The sequence below is a fragment of the Amphibalanus amphitrite genome, unplaced genomic scaffold (assembly GCF_019059575.1).
Source record: "Amphibalanus amphitrite isolate SeventyFive unplaced genomic scaffold, NRLGWU_Aamphi_draft 000359F_arrow, whole genome shotgun sequence".
NCBI classification, from domain to species: Eukaryota; Metazoa; Arthropoda; class Thecostraca; order Balanomorpha; family Balanidae; genus Amphibalanus; species Amphibalanus amphitrite.
Genome location: NW_024881853.1, coordinates 511048 through 530762, shown reverse-complemented (window position 1 = coordinate 530762; position 19715 = coordinate 511048). Strand labels below are relative to the sequence as shown.

The window sequence follows — 19715 nt, the reverse complement described above, 5'->3', positions numbered from 1 at the left end:
CCAAAGCCATACGAGTAAATAGGCATAATATTTCACAGCTACCAGATTCCAGAACGGATAATGGAAAAGAGACTTCAACGCTTCAACGCTGGCTAGATATTGAATTTGTGCCGATCCTGGCTGCAAAGGACGTCAGCAGGCCAGCAGCACCCAGTCGTCTCCGGCCGGTCCGGCGCGGCGGGGTGACCCGGGAGATGCGGGTCTGTGGGGAGCAGCAGTCCCCTGACACAGACAAGCGGCGGCAGCTGACAGACGACACCACACAGCAGAGAAGGCGCCGGGTGCGACACAAAGAGTCCCTGGCCGCCGCCCCCATGGTGACCGGAGACCACGGCGCGGGCGGCCAGCAGACAAAGGCGGCACGAGCAGCCGGGAGGCGCGCCGTGCGGGCCGCGGCGACTATCATGGCGCATCTGAGACGCCCGCTGCGGGGACAGAGGGTGGCGATGAGTGAGATGGAACAGTAGCTCGGACAGAGACAGCGAACTACGGGAGAGGAGACTCGGGATAGCCAGAGAGTGCAGACTGTTCGGTAATACGGCGGCGAATTTGACACTTTTGAATGTTTGAAGTGCAAGCGCCTCCTGTCGTTTGAACAAAATGAGAGGCCCAAAAGCATTCCTAAGGACGTTTTAATTCCTTCCATAATTTTGCATCGTTAAACATACCTACATTTGGTGTCACTGCTTCTACCGTGCAGGTATAGTTAGGAAATATGTTGTGCATGCCACGTTATGTGTGAGCACCGGTATGTTCTCTCAGAGTAACGCATATAAGATCAACAGCCGCCATGCCACCAACCATTCTTCTTTTATCCCGGATCTCTCGCTAAATCTCTGAATAATCTCCGGAATCGCCCCGTATTATCATGCTATCACCAGGCGCTCTCATCCGGCAAAGAACCGTCAGCCGCTGAGCGCCTCTTCTCCTTGGACGCGCCATCGATCGCCGCCAAATCCGTGGACCAACAGTCGTCGTCGGGCCGCGCGCCGATCTCATCAGCCGCTAGTGCCACTGCACACAGACGGCGCGCGCGCCGCCGTCCCCTTTGTTACGATAATTGCTCACCTCTCTCCGGGCGAGTGGTGCCGTAATTGTCTATAATGCGCCAGGATCACCGGCGCTCGTTATTGCAGCCGCGCTGCCCCGCCGCCGCCGACGCGGGCCGACGGACCATCGTGTCGGCGCCTCCCATTGAGGAGGACGATGTCGGCAGCGGTGAAGCCTCATTAGCGACGGCCCCACAAAGGCCGCTGTTTGGGCTGGTTTGTCGCGCTTTGTCGCCGCTGCTGGAGCGCCACGCGCCGCGCCGCGGACGGACCGTGGCGCGCGCTGCGGGGGCCGCGGGGTCAGCCTCACAGGAGAACGGGGAGGATCGGGGAGCATTGGGGAGGACCTCCAGTCCCTCCGCCCGGTACGGGGGATACGACACAGGTCCGAAATTTGCCGTCGGCAGGGTTCGGGCTGGCGAAGCGGACAGAAAAGGGATATTACGAGTATTCCTGCCCACTGCCAGTCCTATGAATTGTGCACTGTGCAGCCCCAAGTAAGCAGAACATATCCCTCCGGTTTTCTCCCGGTTGTACTCACCGTTCGGGTACATGTTGTGCAGTTTCAGGTAGCTGATGGTCTGCCGGATGATGCTCGCCTTGTCAAGCTGGCTGCTGATGGCCGAACTCAGCGGCAGCAGACGGCCTAGCTGCTCAAACTCAGAGTTCTCCTTCTCGCGCCGGCTGCGCGCAGCATTCTTGCTCTTCTCCTTCATTGCGCCGGCAGGTGTGAAGGACTGTGACTGTCAGCAGAGGCGTCAGCAGGTGAGCCGAGCCCGTCAGACTCCTCCGCTGGGTGTGGGAAAGACCCCTCAGCAAACGCGGCTGTTCGAAAGCAGCAGCAGCTGCGGCTGGCTGCTGTCGTTTACGGTGGGTCCTGGTGGGTGTTCGCCGGCTGCTGAGGACGTCTGACGGCCGGCAGGGTCCACTGCCGGCTCAGCTGGAGGTGCCGGACGGTGACACGCGACTGCGGCGGACCGGGCTACCGAGCGGGTCACGGCGCCTCTCCGGACGGCCCCCGACCTCAGCCCCCGACCCCGGCCAGGTCTGAGACGATCGGCCGCCGCCTGCTGCCTCTGAAATGAACACAACAGTTAATATTCCAATTGTGGAGCCCTCGATGAAACACAGAACATTGGACAATGGACCTCGGGAGCAGGCGAATAATTCATACGCACGGTCGGCCGGCGGGCCCGGCCGGCGGAGAGGCGAACTGGTGCCGTCACTCGGGGCGGGAGAGGGAGAGGGGGAGTCGGCAATCTTGGGGAGAGGTAGGAGAGCCGGTCGGGAACAGCTCATCGGCAGCCAGTGAACCGCGCCAACTGCGGGGCTAAGCGGCCGGCTCATTTCGCGGTTTTTACTCTCCAGCTCGGTGATGTTTCATATTTCACCCTCAGAAATCCCACCGAGCAGTTCTTTCTCGTTTCAATATCGTTATGGTGCGCTACTGGGATTGATTTATTGTTCCGTAAGCTCAGTCTATGGCCTTGCATTAGAACTTTGTCAAACACATTAACGGATGGTAGTGAGGGGTGCGTAGTTCAAACAGTAAACGTGGATAACGCCATCCCAAGAAGTAAGATCATCTGAGGGGTTTCAGGTATGAAATGAGAAATTCTGTCGCAATCCATTTTATATAATACGTTTGAGCAATGAGCAACCTATGACCAATTCAAATATCTTTCGCAACTTTCCATAAGGCGAGAGTATCCAAGATCAATTGGTATATGACGCCTCACTCTGCCAAAAGGATTCCTGTTAGTGAGTTAGGTTAGAAAAGGTTTCCCCGATGCTCAGCTCTGTATGGGGGCAAATATTTGTCACGCAAGATTTAAACATCAACGTAGGATTCAGGACTCCGGCAAGAATTAGGTAGGATTCAGACAGTAGGTACTCGGGCTGAACTCGGCCGGGACTCTGTCAGAATTCGTGAGTCGGGCAGGCCAGCGGCCCAGCAGCGATGACAAACTGCCTCGGCCGCCCGGGAAATGGGCTCCATCATCGGCGCGCTCAATCCGACGGCCGGTCTGTTTGGGTTGGCCGCTCCGTGTCGCTTGCCGAGCCATTTGTCAGCGGTGTATGCGGCGGAGAGGCGCCGGCGAAAAACGCCCTCCGAGGCCGCGCACCAAAACACCGGCCGGCGCGACGATCTGTTTGGGTTGGATGCGACGGCAGGACGCGTCACCGTGTGAAATATTGGAATCGCCGGCGAAAGCACAGCGAAAGGGTAGTAGATGAGCGAATCTGATTTCTGAAAGACTTCAGTTCTACGTATTTTCAAGCATATTGTAATAGTGCTTGCAGAAGAGATATTGTCTATGCATTTTGTTTTTCATAAGTACGCTCTAACGTTTCTTTCCGGCCTATGTAAATGTTGAGCAACCAGAAGTCAAACACAGCCGTATGTTACAGCAGAGTGGCTGTACACTGAGCAGGGCTGCACTGGGCTGCGAACTGCAGACTGAAACAACAAACAAGCTGTTTGTTGACATGTTCACTAAGCTCTTGTGACTGAAAACCAGCTTACGATAGTCAAAATCCTTTGGCAATTCACCCTGGTTGTCATGGTCAAAGGCAACGAGGTATGCACGTGAACGAGAAGAGAAACCAAAGCAAACATCGAGCAGGTAATGCCTAATTAAAGTCAAAATTTAAAAATACTCTTAGGTGACCGGCCTTCTTGACAACATCCGCTCTTGACCAATTATTGTAAGACAATATACCTATGCACAAATATTTAGAATAAGAAAATCTTTGCACATCCTCAGCGGCGTGCTTTTACCGCATGATATGAATGCTACTTACATCAAACCACAGATACCAGTAGTAAGCAGTATTACTTTTATCTGTTATGAAACGCATGCCAGTAGAATTATAACAATTTTTCACAATGAGCCCTCCGAGCAGGGCTGTTGTCTGGTGATATTTTATCGACGGGGGATCGAATTGAGGGACAGTACCAGCTCATTGGGGGAGATGGGCGAGGGGGGGGGGGCTAAACTACCCCTGGCCACGGAAGAAAAATGATAGGGCTAAATGGTCACTCCTTTCGGCTAGGGAAGCTCAGATGTTCAAGGAAGGTAGAAAGGTGAAAGCATACTTCTCATTTCGCACTCGCGCAGCAAGCCGTTTCGTTTCATGATCGATTACCCATTCAGAGTGTTTATTACCGGAACGGTGACCAAGTGAGTGGGCCCATTCTCACCCTGACGGAGTCGCTGGCACCGTGTGTTATCGGTGTTGGCGCGCTGGTGCCAACAGGTCCCGTTCTCCCTCACCTAACAATGATGATATCCATCATCAGGTGCCCACGACACCGCCCCTCGGCCGGCAAACACAGGCCGGACGGCCGGCACATTCCGGCCGGTCCCAACGACACAATTAGCGTCCGGAACGAGACTGGTCAGCGCGAAACCATTACCCCTTCCGCGGTCATTCGGCGCCGGACGGCTGCATTGTGAGAGCGGCCGCGCGGCGCGACCCGCCCGCGCCGCCGATCGCCGCCCGCGCCACTAATCGGCGCGATTATTCGCTGATGGCGCGGCGCACAATGGCGGCCGGTATGCGGCGTGGGCGGCGCGGCGGCGACAGACCCGGCGCCCGGCCGGCTGCGCCTGCACGGAAGATGGATGGCCCGGTGGTGGCCGCCCCCCCACGCGGCCGTGGGTCGCGGCGGGCCGGTGACGCGTTTCCTGCGCGCGTCACCGCCGTGTGCCGTGGAAACCCATCGGTTTCCCGAGTTGGAGAGTTCCGTGGGCCAGTCACGCTGTCTGGCGACCGGCCGACCGACATCCGACTCAGCAGGGCTGCTCCAGTGCGCCCAGTCAGGCCCGGAGTCATGGCACACAATGACCGGGGATTTTTGGACGTGTTTTCCGTGGCTTCGAAATCGGAGTGATTGTCATCTGACAAAGTGCGTCAATCTAAAATTAGCAAGGGGAGGCAGTTCAAGTTGTCTCACATCATGTGGGAGAAGTTGGAAATTAGTGTGATTTCATTGCTGGATTATTTAAAGATACCAGCCTGTATTTTCCCATTAGGTAATTTGGATTATGAAAAAAGTTTCATTCTTCACCTGTGATTTTAATGTTGCTTCATAAAAAGCTGGTTGTTACGTGTCCACAAAGCGTTTCTGCTTTAGCCATAAGTCTCCCTACGCAATAATGACAATTTTTAATGCTTTATGGTCATTCATTCTTAGACCAGACCAGACTGCCACACCATCAACAGGTCCCATGACCAATGTCATTTTGCATGGTCTGCACGGACACCCTTATTCCATCGGGTCTTTGCATGCCATTCTTGCTTATTCTGCCTGACCCCAATATGGTCATCTATTATGCAGGGCTGGGAAATCCCTCATACTTTCATACCCCAGTAGGTAGCAGATATCGGTTTATTGTTCCATCAATTGTAGCAAAATCAGCATTTCTCTCTTCCGTAGATCATAAAGAAAAATACAATAAAAACATCAAAATTCGCACATTTTCGAAATAGAGGTACCACCGGTCAGTGATCTCGTCGGCGAATATGAACAAAACATCTGTAAAGCCAACACAAGTTCAAAACGTCAGCTTTGTGCTCCGTTTTATGACGAATCTGGCCGCTCTTTGTAGCAGTTTCCAGTGTAGCAATCATTAATTCTTCATACTCTGAGTCGTGTAGCTAAAGGTATCTGCTACGCCTTTTTATGCGCTATATTTCTTATGAATATTGCTAAAATAAATTTTATTATTTGTGAAATATTGCAGCAACATATTTACGAAACAAAACAAATTGTCTTAAAAAGGGAATTGTTGAATGAGCAATAAAAATACGAAAAGAATCAACTCATTTTGCCCATGACAGCTCTAAAAAGCCATCTTTTATGAAGCAGCATCCTGCAACGTCTTTAATTCTTTTTGATGACGTCGTACAATATTTTTGTCAGTTTCTTGTGTATTTTTTCTTTGAATTATACATATCTAAATAGAATTAGAGTTCCAAAGCACCAATTAACCTTCTTTTGTAAGTAACATTAAGAAACATTTACAAAAATATACAAAAGCATCATTTATGTTTGTGTGTTTGGTTGATGCGTTGGTTCTGGCGCATTAGAGACGATTCTAGTTGTCGTTTCGCGTGGGGTAGTTTGATGGGTTTTGATGAGTGCAGGCCCATGTCACTCCACTTTTGATGACATCATAAGGGGGCCTCAGGACAACCAATGGCGCGGTGCGCCACAATCGCTCCCAAGCTACTGGCCAACAGCTGCCATTTTCGAAAATATTATTTTGAAATAAAGTTTCAAGTAATGAAAATATTGTAATGAAGTTGTAACTTAAATCTATACAAAATCTAAAAACTTACTGAAAAATGATTTATCCATAGTAAAAATATAAGCTCGATGCGTTTTTACGTTGCTTTCCTGCTGCTACAGAGGGTTTTTAAATCGCCTATATCTTCAAAAACGGCCATTTCTTAGCATATTGCTGCTCTTTTTTGTCGCTGGAAAATTAGTTGGGCTTTCCATTGACATCAATGGCTGAGCGGTATGTGCAGAGTGCCATCAATAATCTTCAAATGAAATTAGTCATTTTTACGTTGCAAAGCAATGGAGTACCCCTTGCGAGCATCAGGGATGACGTCACTCAGGATCTGTCTCTGATTGGTCGGCGGGGGAGTGACTGTACCTTCTATAGATGGCCTTGGATGAGTGTGTTTCTGGGTGTTTTTGCATCATTTCGGCAAGTGTATCTTTCATTTTGCCTCTAGTTTAGGGAAGTGGGATGTTCCAGGCCTAATTTCAAGTGCCGTAATGACAACTGTCCGTATAGCGGCGTGCAGTACCCAGTTAAAGGGACCCTCCCACCTTTAAAAAAGTTTATGAATTGGCATGAAAGTGATGTCGCTCGGTTCAGAAAGAGCGAAAACGAATATCTACCAAATTTCACCGAAAAATATTCACCGGTTTTCAAGATATTAGACTTTTACTTTTGTTTACTTTTTGGGATCTCCGCTGTTCCTAGCGACTTTATTTAAAAGTGCGGCATTTGTTGCGCGCAACGCAGCATATACCACCGCGTGCTACAAAACGTTTTAGTCAAACATTTAACGGACGTTCGAAAGCCGGATGACGTCATCAGATTTACGTGCCTATACCAATACATTGTGGCACTTATTTGCACAGATGTCAAAATCAAACACGAATTTATTTGCGATGAAGTAATTGCTGGAGAAACGGTTTTCACGACTCTGATTTTCAAAGAACGCCCATCAAGATGGCTATCTCAACTCAATTCTAATGTTAAGGTGGGACAGTCCCTTTAAAGAGCAAGGTAGCCGCCCAGCACGCAAAGCAAGAGGTGAAGATATAGGGAGATATGATCGGATTTGCGCAGAAGGTGAGATCTGATTGAAATATTGATCAAGTAACGCTCAGAAAAGAATATTTTATTTACTTCTTTAATGTTCAATTATTATGTTACCACTAAACCTTGATAAGTGACAACTGGCAACATTTGTACAGCGGTTCGGCATGCACAATGATTGTAAATTGTTGACCAGACTGATTAGCCAAATCAACCTGATTTCTTCCAAATACTTTCTGCCTGAGTAGGATAATACCTCTGAATCCTAAAGGTGCTGGGATGCTGATAGGAAAATTCTAGGCCTCACTGGAGCTTCCTGGTGCTCCGGGGGGTGATGGAACTTGCCCTGAGAAAACCCCACAGCACCTTATTTTGGTATTTGTATGCTTCCTACAAAGAGTAAGAAATAAGAAAAAGAACATTCACAGGGGGCAGAAGCAAGACACTGTATCTTTTTTTTTGTGCGTGCAGCCAACTAAATCAAAACAAATTGATGAAATACTAGGACTTACTCCACAAGGAGATCGAAATTCGACCCATTCGATCTCCTTGTGGAGTAAGTCCTAGTATTTCATCAATTTAATTCCATCTCCACATCATGTCATTACGTAAATCAAAACATTTAAAGCTCACTTTGAGAAAAGATAGAAAATGGTAGTGGAAAGTTCTGTCCAGAATTTCTATTGACTTGTAACATCATTTTCTTTAGCAGAAATGATGTGAGGAACATTTGTGGCAATGTAGCTAATAAGAGTTTCTCGTAATATCTGGTATGTAGCAGATTCAGCATTTTTCCCAGCCCTGCTATTATGGCTGAGTTAGAAACCCTGGTGGTCACTGGTCAAGGGTCATCCGCCCATGCACCTGTGTCGCTATTAAACACAGCAATATTCCTGAACGCTTTGCATTGTAAGCGAGCATATTTTGTTTCTCCCAGCTGTTTACCTATGCCTAAAATGGACTCGGCGGCACTGCACCCAGCGTACATTTGTGCGAGCCTGGATCAGGCAAGCACATAACACATTTTGTGCTAATTTCATTGACTTTACCCAAATCTTGTCACTCGGCCAACCCAAGTCGGGAAACATGATTTTTATAACCGCTTCGCTTCCACGTCGTGACTGAGGAATGCCATCACACCAGAGGCACAAGTGACACCACGGGCACCAGCCATCACCACCGGTGCAGTGCACGACTGCATACAGGTAGCGCTATTGTTGATCTCAGTACAGCTGCCCCAGCCGCAGACGCGTCAGCCAGCGGTGCTGCTCACATTACGGAGGTGGGCCCGCCGCCATTGGGCGCCCTATTTCGCCACAGAACTGGCCATCTCAGGCCGCACCGCCCGCGGCCTCGGCTCCAAACGAGCCGGCGCTCGTTTTTCATTGTCGCTCCGGAGCCGGCGGTGGTGTCGCCTTGCAGCTCGCCGTCTGGAGGGCCCCCTGCCCCGTCCCCGTCCCCCCACCCCAGACAGCCGACACCTCCGGCACGGGGGGAGGGGGAGAAAGGCCCACAGCTAGTAACGGAGCCAGCTCGGCCATGGTACGAAACGAGGGCGACCGAGGACACTTGGTAGGTAACGCTGTCTGGGAATGGCTACCTGGGTGGGTGGGTGAGCGATGGCGAAATCAGGCATCGGCTGATTGAGCGTCTCTTCTTTTGTGACAGTTTAGTATAAAAAACAACAAAAATATGAGGCCACCGCTCTCTATCTTTCTCTCTCTCTCTCTCTCTCTCTCTCTCTCTCTCTCTCTCTCTCTCTCTCTCTCTCTCTCTCTCTCTCTCTCTCTCTCTCTCTCTCTCTCTCTCTCTCTCTCTCTCTCTCTCTCTCTCTCTCTCTCTCTCTCTCTCTCTCTCTCTCTCTCTCTTTCTCTCTCTCTCTCCCTATCGTGACCCAGTTTCCTCACCCATTGGTGGCGGCCGGTGACCCGGTTGCGGTGCTCCTGTCATCTGACATTCGTCAACGCACATGGTCATGTGCCTGCTGACGGACTGAGTGACTGTCGCCAGGTGCGACGGACACGTGCCGACACGGGGGCAGGTGCCCGGCCGCACGGGCCCGGCCGTGACACGTGCGACCCGGTATCCGAGAGAACAGAGCTGATAGAGCTACTGATGATCGGTGTTATGTGACCTTCGGATAGTTACACACCCAATCGAGCACTATCACCGGCATCAAAACATAGGTACACCTGCCGGAAACGGCGACACCCGGCCGCTCGCGCTGGTTCTACAAATGAGAGTCATTAAATGGCTACCCGTCTACAATTAAGTAAATGTAATAGATCGTATTTATTATTCAAAAGTTTATAACAATAATGTTAATGTTTTTGACAAATTATCAGCCGCAGTGTTTTGCAATGTCAAAATAATTACCATCCCTGCAGAGCATTCTACCACAGGCTGCATTCCATAACATATATATCTCAATAAGATATCAACTTCTTGGTAGGCAAGCTAATGGCAAACAAATCCCCCCCCCGCCCTCCTTGGCCGGGTGATGGCTAACTGCGAAGTGCGAATGACTATATGTGCACTAATGGAGCTCATAGTGAACTCGAAGGTGATAAAAAATTGAAACCGGCCTCATCACACGTTTTGATGCTTCCTGGGTGCATTCAAAAACATTTTCCTAGAACTGGATGAATGTGTTTGATATTAGAAGCTGCATTTTTTATATAGATATTTGAGACATGAGAATGACGACAAAAAAGAAGCTTGGTACCTGAGGCAAGCTCCTTCAATCCCCCGATTGCCACAAGCGCCCCATGCTCAGGGTATTAGGCAGTCTTCACCTCCGCTATTACACCGTATACGATGCTCTGTCACTCAGGTATGACTGGAATGTGTACTGGAGTCGGACCTATCTGGTGACGGGTATCAGACGGGCGTCTGCCGGGTGCTGAGTGAGATGACTCACCGCTCAACAGCTCAGTTCTAAAGACAGTTGAGCAGGCCGACGCGCCACAGTACTTACACCCGTGGGTCCAATCGAACTTTACGGATGAGACGTGGGGTTATATTTGATTCACATGCCCCTACATATTCATCCCGCATATCACGGCATCTAGTTGGCTGCCCGGAGAAATAGGAAACTAAGGAACACTGTGCTTATATTAATTGTGAACATACATCATAGCTATAAAATTATACACGCTACTTTAGGGGTCATTAATTCGGTTTTACAACAGCCATGAAACATGCATAAGAAAGTAAAACCGTTTTTGTAATGCTTTTTAGTGTATTTACTACTCAACGATGTTTTCTTTTTGTATACGATTTTCGCGTTTTTGCCATCGATGTTTCACCTTTGTTGGGGACATGTATGACCAAAGTATACCTACTTTAGATCGCCCATTGTCTCACATAACAAATCGTTCTAAGAAAACGATCAGGCACCACCCATTCAAGGACTTTACTCTTCCTTTGCCTGCTTCCTGTTTCCTGGTGCAGCACTGGGCGGCTGCGGCGGCGGCGGTTCCCGCGGCCGTCAGCGCGCCGCCGCGCTGGTGCGCCGCATTGGTCACAGACACGCCGGCGCCGTACAGGTGCGCGGCCAGAGACGGCGGTGGCTGGGAGCGCAGGGCGCGATTAGCATGCACTCCGCACCGCGACCGCCATTGGCTACACCCGGCCCGCGGCACAGCGCCTTTCACAACAGCAGCTGGCCACGGCGGCGGCTTCCTGCTGCCGCTGGTCAGTTGTACGAGCGAACGAAAATGGTCATGGAAACCACCGGCTGAAGTTTCAAGTCATTGGAATGGTCACTGAATGATTCTTACCATATGCGAAATTTGCTCTTCTGGGACATAAAAGTTTGATAGACAGCAAGCAGAAGACAGACTTTGCACCCTTATCGTTCTGCCATGATTAACCCTCGCATGTGTAGGGGGGGGGGGGGGGTCGGATGGACCCCCCCATGGTTTTTCGCGAATAACTCGCGTAAAAAGCGGCCGATCGCGACGAAACTTTCAGTACCCTCGCATTGATCAATTTTACACCTACTCTGAAAATTTCATGACCCTGACCCAAATGACCTTTGACCTGTGACCTCTTTTCCGAGACCATGTTTGGCCGGAATCGCGATTTCGCGTATGTCGTCTCGCACTAGCCGCGTGTTTGCAAGCTTTTCGTGGTTTCAAACGTTCAAACATGTGATTTGATGTTAATCCCGTGTGTGTCAAGGTCACCTGAAGGTCAGGTCAGGTCATTGACCTTCGGTGACCTCGGGTGACCTCGGTTCACTTTTTCGAGTTTTACATGTTTCTAGGCTAGTTTTTTGAGCTGAATTCGAATTTAGCAACCATTTGAACATTTACGAAGTAGTTTTGGTGACTTCGTAACATGTTACGAAGCTGTCAGAGGCGGTTGACACGTACTACAAATACCCGTCACGACGCCTACTGGTTGACCTGACCTGACCTGACCCGACCTGGTCTAAATGCTTCAAGACATCATCTGTGATCAAAACTAACACGATATTCGTGATCAGCACCCCGAAAAACCCCTTAGTAGCCACACTTTACGACTTTCTAACAGGTCCCGATTTTCCCGACTTTGGGTCATTGACCTGACCTGGAAGGTCAACCAATGACCTAGGACCTTAAAATTGGGTATCATCGGCTTCCTCTCGTCACGGGCAACACGCTCGTTTTTTCCGCGAAGCTCTAGCTCAACCAGGGGCCAAACGGCAAGGGGGGGGGGTCCAACCGACCCCCCCCCCTACACATTAGAAGCTGGCAAACGCCGCACACATGCGAGGGTTAATTACACACCCATGTCATGGTCAGAAACCTTCATATGCAATGTGCTCAAATACTGATAGAAATATGTTGATTGGGAAACGTTACTCCAATAAACATTATATTTGTTTCGCTCCACATAATCGGTCATAACTGGCCTCTTTCACGTGAATTTTATTCAGAAGCATAAAAAGTGGTACTGATACTTCTGGCAAAAATACAGATTCCTCGTCCATAAAGGTATGTATGGGTGCCATGTGAGAGAGATGAACATTTGAATTCAAGTGAAATTATTTGTAAGTATAATTATATATTATTTCAGCTTAGAAATATATTTACATTGCAAATATTTTTTTTACCTTGAAATATATTCACCCTGACTAAGCTAAGGGACATATGCTTAGATGGCCTATAAATATAAACATGCAAATTGCTCGAATGCCACAACGTGTCGTCTTCTCACATGAAGCTAAAGCCCAACCACTTGTGCATCATAGGAATATCGGTATGAGAACATTGCAATTTGGGATACAAAATACTTATAAGCAGGGATGCGGAGCCGGAGCCGGAGTCGGAGCCGGAGCCGCCGGAGCCGGCATATTTTGCCCGGAGCCGGAGCCGGAGCCGGAGCCGTGAAACAATATAGCCCGGAGCCGGAGCCGGAGCCGGAGCCGCCAAAAAAGGGGGCGACTCCGGCTCCTTTTTATTTTTGAAGAGGAAAAAATAATTGACCTAGTTCGGTTTGACAGTACAAGGCAGTAAAACATATCGTACTATTGGTCTCAATATAAGTGCCCAGGCGACCTGTAGTTTTGATGCGGTGAATACCCTCACCCTCGCCACAATGCGAGTGGGGGTGGCGCTGGCTGGGAGGAGGGGTGCACTCGGCCCGAGTTGTGGCGAGGGTAAGGGTATTCACCGCATCAAAACTACAGGTCGCCTGGGCCCTTATCTTGAGACCAATAGTACGTCATGGGCCATCAATTGAATGAAAAGCCGAATATCCCCAGTATCCCACAGTACGCATTCAGCTTCCTGTCTGCTCCTCCCCCCTCACGTCTACTGCATCCCCAGAACATGAGGACCGGTCATCAGGTGACGGCCATTGTTTTGAAGCCAGTGCAGTGGACTGCGACTCCCAGCGCCGTCTCTTCCCACCCACCCCCCACCCCCACCCCCACCCCCACCCCTCACCCCCACCCCCCCAATGCAGCCGAGATGGGTGTCAGCTTACGATGGTTCAGTGAACTCCGATTCGCGGCGACTGCGTTTCCAATGCCATCGCTTCCTAGTCCTTTGTTCTGCCAGTGCTCTCCGAGGTGCGTTTGCGCGGGGAGTGCGGTGAGCCGGTCATGGCAGGAGTAGGTAACGCGTATAACCAATCCAATTTTTCTTCCACCCGTATTTAATTGATTGCATAGGGGATGTACTAAGTCGGAGCCGGAGCCGCCGGAGCCGGACCATTTTACTCGGAGCCGGAGCCGGAGCCGGAGCCGCCATAACATTTCACCCGGAGCCGGAGCCGGAGCCGGAGCCGATTTTTTTCTCCGGAGCCGGAGCCGGAGCCGGAGCCGTTTGAAATTTCCACGGCTCCGCATCCCTGCTTATAAGTCTAGAAATTGCACGCCATCGATGCTTAGCAAACGCCGCACCATTATAAGGGAGATGCGAGGGCTCCTTCATAGGAAAGCATCGAAAAGAAATCGTTTTTCATACGCACTCAAAAGTCATAAAGGCGGGTTTTTGATCACCATGTGCTTTGCTTTCGGTGTTCGAACGCGAATGCAACTATTGCGAAATGAAAAAAAAAATCACACCTCATGGAGGATATATTGTAAAATGTATTTTACAGAACTGCTCTCCGGTGGATGACAAGGTGTTACCGAAAACTGACATTTTTCTTTGGTTTGTAGGTCTAATTGCTGCCCCGTATCCATCCCGCAAACACCGCTATGTTTAATGCGAGGAAAATAGAGCACTTCATGGGCCGGATAAATCCGTTATCCACGGATAAATCCGCGGACCGGATAGGATTGGATTCTAAATTTGTTAAAAAAGAACGGATATGGGCGGGCCGGATTTGGGAATTGAAGGTTGAACCCGGATCAAAACGGATCAAAATTTTAACATTCAACATTGAAGTTAAAAATTAACCTAATGTGTTAAGCGGCAGCAGAGGTTTGATTAAAGGTAGTGTGCCAGCTTTCTTGGACCGTATGGAGTTAATGGCCCAGATAAGGAGAACCGGATTTTTAGAACTTATCCATACCTTCAAAACTCATGGAAACGTCTTAAATTCTTCAAATTTTGAGTACCCCAGTGCGAAATTCGCCCCGACGGGTTGTCGGTCGTACCCCAACCACATTTCACACCACTATGAACAATAAATGCACACACTGAAATCGCTATTACCGATATGCTCATCCAATCAAGTTTCGATAAACCCGTTCATCATCATCTCCTGCGGTTTCGAACGCGCCTGTTAGGTGGCTTCTGATGCTCGTCGAGGTCGGAATTTCCAAATATGCGTGGTGCGTCGGGCCGCGCGCTCTGACTTCGGCCAAGAAAAATGCGTCAGCTGATCATTGTCATTTCTGCCACTTGCGTGTGGTGAAATGGGGTCATAACTTATAAGACGGCTTTTTCATATCAATTATTTTACATAAAATCATATTTCAAACCATAAATAATGTTCGACAGCCAAATAAAAGAAACAATACCAATACAGTTTAAGGCTCGACATTGTGTTGTCTACGATTAGACAGCTGATAACTCATTCCCGTACGTCGTATGGTCGTAACACTATAATGACCTTTGCTTATTGTCACAAGTGCGCCGCATTCGCGATTGTTGCCCGACGCCTGTTTGCAGGTGAGCCCACTACAGTTGTTATACATATCTAAAAACCGAAAAACTTTTAGGCGAAAAAGGCACTATTCCAGGCCCATTTTTTGATTTTTTTTTTGCGATATTAGGTAAAAACAGAAGCTTCTTATCCTAGGAAAAATAAAATGGGAAATCTTTCAAAGGTGGCACACTACCTTTAAAGTAATAGGCATCATTTTATGACACTCACTTGTCACAAGACTTGTCTTCAAGTGGATAATGTATGCAATGTATGCATGGTTTTTGGAACCATTATGGTCTATGAGATGTATGGCTGTCTGGTCCCTTAGATTGAATTTGTTAGTCCAGTTTTGGGTGAAACCAGTTATTGGTGAAACGGATTATTACGGATATTTTTTGGAAGTTTGGCTGCAATACGGGCCATGGGTGGGCCGGATTCTGATATTCAAAGAAAGGCGGATAATGGGCGGATCTGGATATGACTTGCCGGATATGGGCCGGGCCGGATCCTAAAAAGCCTATCCGTGAAGTGCTCTAGAGGAAAACGCTGCTTTGTGTGAGCGGTTTTGTGGATACAAAGTTGCTTGTTCGACGTATTTACAATATCATTGATATTATTGACCAAATTGTATAGTTTTATTTCGTATCTCAATTTAGTTTTGTCCGAATCACAGGCTGCTTTCTTTATTGAAAGGAGGCCGTCTCGGTAAATTCGGCCGGTATCGCGAACCGTCGTTACCAATCGTCTGCCGAAGAATATCGGTGCATTCAGAAGGCTGTTTTGGAAAGCTGCGGGGGACCACGTTTACAAGTGGTTCCCTATCTGCAACATCTAAATAATTATTCGGATTCCATGTACCGGCTTATGCGCTGATGTGCAGTCTAAAGCAAACTTGTTTAATTTCGCTTTGTATGCGAAGAAAACGACTAATGGGTGACAATTTCGGACTTCGCGGAGGAACAAATGCTCCAAGCGTTGGATTTGCCAATCAGATATAGGTATTATCTAAGGCGATGTTCTAAATGAAAAATACCTTTTAGGGTCGGTCTGTGCTCGGTTGATTGACCTCATATTGCTTCGTTTATAAGAATGTTGAAGTCACTCAACGGCTCCCGTATGTTCAAATAACCTTTTACATACGCAAAGCTATTGCTGTTCGAAATATGTCAGAAGAGTAAGGTTTACGAATATGTCAGGATGACAGCGTTGACTGATTGCCTTAAATTTTAATTTAACCCTCGCCGGCCGAGGGGGGGGGGCGGGTGCCGCCCCCCCCCCATAGGGTTTTTTCGCGATAGCTCCGAACACGCTGGCGATAGAGAGCTAAAACTTGGCATACCTGACCTTTGATCCAAGCCGCATCTTTTGACACCAACCGCATTTTTGGGTCAGGTCAGGTCACTGACCTATGACGTCATAAGTGAACCTCTGCACGGTCTTCAGATGTCGCAACTTCGCAACGCCCTCACTGCCAGAGGAGATGTCACAGGGAAATGAAACTTGCAGGATCTAGTATCCATTATGAGTCCCACAACTTGTATATCTCGGATTTTTCCTAAAGGTCATATGAGGTCAGGTCATTTTCGTGACCTCACCATTAAAAGTCAATGGGGAAAAATTCAAACTGCTATTCTGGCGCCGGGAACGATCTCCAACTATCTCAAGCACACAGAATCGTGATTTTATGCACTCCTTGCAAGGTTAGATGCGTCACTTTTGCAATGTTGACCTTGCGTGACGTCATTTATGACGTCATCAAGGTCATATTAGTTTTTCGTCAATAACTCTTAATCAAATTGAGCTAGCGAGTCGGGAAAGCCACCAATGGACTCAGGAAGACCTGCCGAATCGAATGATATGCGACATGACCCCTTTCGACCAACTTCGTGACCTGGGGGTGCTGACCTGACCTTGACCTGAGGTCAACACCCCAAGTTGACCTGACCCGGACAAAAAGTATATCATTCGACGCGCCTGAGCGAGACGAACACGATGCTGCCAAAATCGGCGCTCTGCGGCCGTTTTTTGCGAAGTTATTCACCAAAAACTGAACCGTACCTTGGGGCACTTGACCTGACCTCAGAGGTCACCGGTTGACCTAGGACCTTAAAATCGGGTACCAATCTCTGCGTCTCGTAACGGCGCACACGCTCGTTTTTTCCGCGACGCGCTAGCTCCACCAGGGGCGAAACGGCGAGGGGGGGGGGTCGTACCCGCCCCCCCCCCCTCGGCCGGCGCGTATGTAGAAAACCAATAGGTCCGGCGAGGGTTAATTCATTTCAAAATGTGTGACGAAGATAAGAGGTAAGCTGAAAATTGGGACTCTAATTTCACAGCGTGTAATTAGCCCATTTGTAGCGAGAAGCAAACACACTTGTCATAGAGGCTGCATACCTATTGCTAGAGCATTCAAAAAATTGCATTTAGATAGAGCCAAGGCTAACGGAACTGTTATAAAGTCTCAGACATAAAACTCCTCAAAATCTTTTGATGTAACGACAAAATGGCATTGACCCAGAGTCTTGGGTCATCAAATACTTTTCAGCACCCGGCTGTACCGAGGGTGGGTAGGACTGACCACTGTTCAACGTTCAACGCACCGCTACCAAAGCACAATCGCATCTGTGGTGTTGACGTGCACCAGCAGAGCCTTTGTCGCCCATCCCACCCTCTCACCCGGGCTGGTGCTCCTCCCTGGCCTGTGACCCACCGACGGGGACGGCGGGGCCGCGCGGGACGGATCCATGGATCCCAGCACACGGACACAGCGGCCGCGGCAGCACAGGGGCGCGATCGGACCGCGCATCGGGTCACACGGGGCGCCGGTCACTAGCGGTCACCGGCGGCAGGTCACACGGGGGCGCCGGTCACTGGCGGCGCCCGGCGGCAGGTCACACGGGGGCGCCGGTCACACGGGGCGCCCGGCCGGGAGTCGCACCGCGCCCGCCGGCCCGGTCCCCTGTCACTGCCGGCGCCCGGCGGCGGGTCACGAACCGACCGGCCGTCCGTGCCTTCGTGACCGTTGGGTCGGGACGTGTCCGGCGCGGCGCGTGCCTGTCGCCGCGCGCCGCGGGCACATCTCGACGAGCGGCCGTGCGTGAGACACGCCCGGCTCGGCCGTGCCGTGAGCCCAGGTCAAACCGCCGACTTACCTCTTCAGCACGAATCCGCGTCGAGCCGCCGCTAATCTGGGCTGGTTTTAATTAGGCACTTCTGGCGCGCGGCGACTGCGGACGATTGGCACGCGGCACGTGAGCACACAAAGCGACGAGCTCGGCCGAGGCTGGCCGCGCGCCCGCCGGCATAGCGGCTGGGGATTTGCGAGACCTCGGGGGCGGGGCCACCGCCGACAGAGCGTCTCATTGGTCAGTGCCGGCCGAGGTGGGGCTAACCGCCGGCTGGCGACCAATCAGAGCCAGAGCTGGCACGCGGACCGGCGGCGGACGGTCCAATGGAGTCGGTTCGGGACCGGCGGACCGGCAGCATACCTGTGCCCTGGCCGGCCGACTTTACGAGCGGTGTCGGCGGGCTGACCTCCGCCGGCCGCCGGCGGCCTCCGTTATGACCCGGTACCCTCTGCCGGGCCGCTGACTTTATGGCAGCACCGTGCACAAAGGGCTGAGCGGGCCGCCATTCCGGCGGCCCAGACTGCCCTGCACCCTCTCCACCGCTGACTTTATGGACACCTTTGTGAGCTACTGGTCTTTGTAGCTCGAGGTGTCAAGTGTTCGTTTCAGCTGCCGCTGCACACTGCACAGCCCAGGCTATAGCTGTACTGCGTAAATCAGGTTCGGCTGTGTGGGGGAGAATATGAACTTCCTAATTTTCTTGATATCTTACCTAGTTTAGGTGTAGGCGCTGTTTTTTCTTTCTTCAAAACATTTGGGAGATCGAAATTTACTAAAACATTAGAGCATAGAAGGATCGCAAGCCCTATGATATGTATGTACATAGAATAGGTATAGATCTCCAAGCGAAATCCATGACTTTTCTTATGTCATTATATCCCTATTTGTTTCCGAATAGGGTGTTTCTGGTACCTAAAGCTAAAGAATGGATTCGCCCTCATTCGCCGTTTTGAAGTTCACCCGAACAGTCGACGCTTTCCCCATCAACTTGCACGCATATGTGCATATTATGACGAAGAAATTTGCCTTCACGCATCGTGGTGAAGTTGCGCTGGTGGAAGCCTGCGTGGCTCTACCGCAGGCCTCAGCGGTTACAAAGAAAAGGAAGCAACAACACTAGTGATGTCACTCTCAGAAAATCAGGAACGGAGGGTATGAGCGTCTACGAGACACTGCTGAAAAGTGAAATGCTGGCAGCATTTAGGCGATCTGCAAGTACCGGAAACCCTTCGGCAAGTACTTGATCGCCATATCTAATTTGCAGAAATGGGGCCACCTTCACTGCCAGTGCCTCCGTGGTGCCATAAGGTCCCTAAGGGCATCTACCCGCCGCGCCGCTCAAGCGATGCATTCGGTGAAGAGCATTTGCGGCCGTTCTTCCAGTGATTTACTCACGGTGTCTGCAGTTCAGCAGCGGTGTTCATTGCCCTTTGACAATTCTTTCCTCTCCTTATAAGCGTTTTTTATGCAAGAATTTGACTCGAATGTTTTGATTAGAGGTATTGAGACGACGGAGCCCTGCTGTTTCAGAGTTATTTTTCCAGTTTGGCATCCCGGCTAGCCCTCAGCCGGAGTGCGAAGCTCTTTTTCTTATTACG

General features: G+C 50.1%; 1 protein-coding gene across 1 annotated transcript in view; it reads right to left on the bottom strand.

The window, feature by feature from the left end:
• LOC122389462 (single-minded homolog 2-like) overlaps positions 1-18286 on the bottom strand; it is a 33865-nt gene extending 15579 nt beyond the window's left edge. The window contains exons 1-2 of the mRNA XM_043381563.1: positions 18142-18286; positions 1591-2125 (exon numbers count right to left, since the gene is read on the bottom strand). Of these exons, the coding sequence (XP_043237498.1) occupies positions 1591-1765 (175 nt within the window). The 5' untranslated portion in view covers positions 1766-2125; positions 18142-18286. The remainder of the gene's footprint in view (positions 1-1590; positions 2126-18141) is intronic.
• Between the last annotated feature and the right edge of the window lie 1429 nt (positions 18287-19715).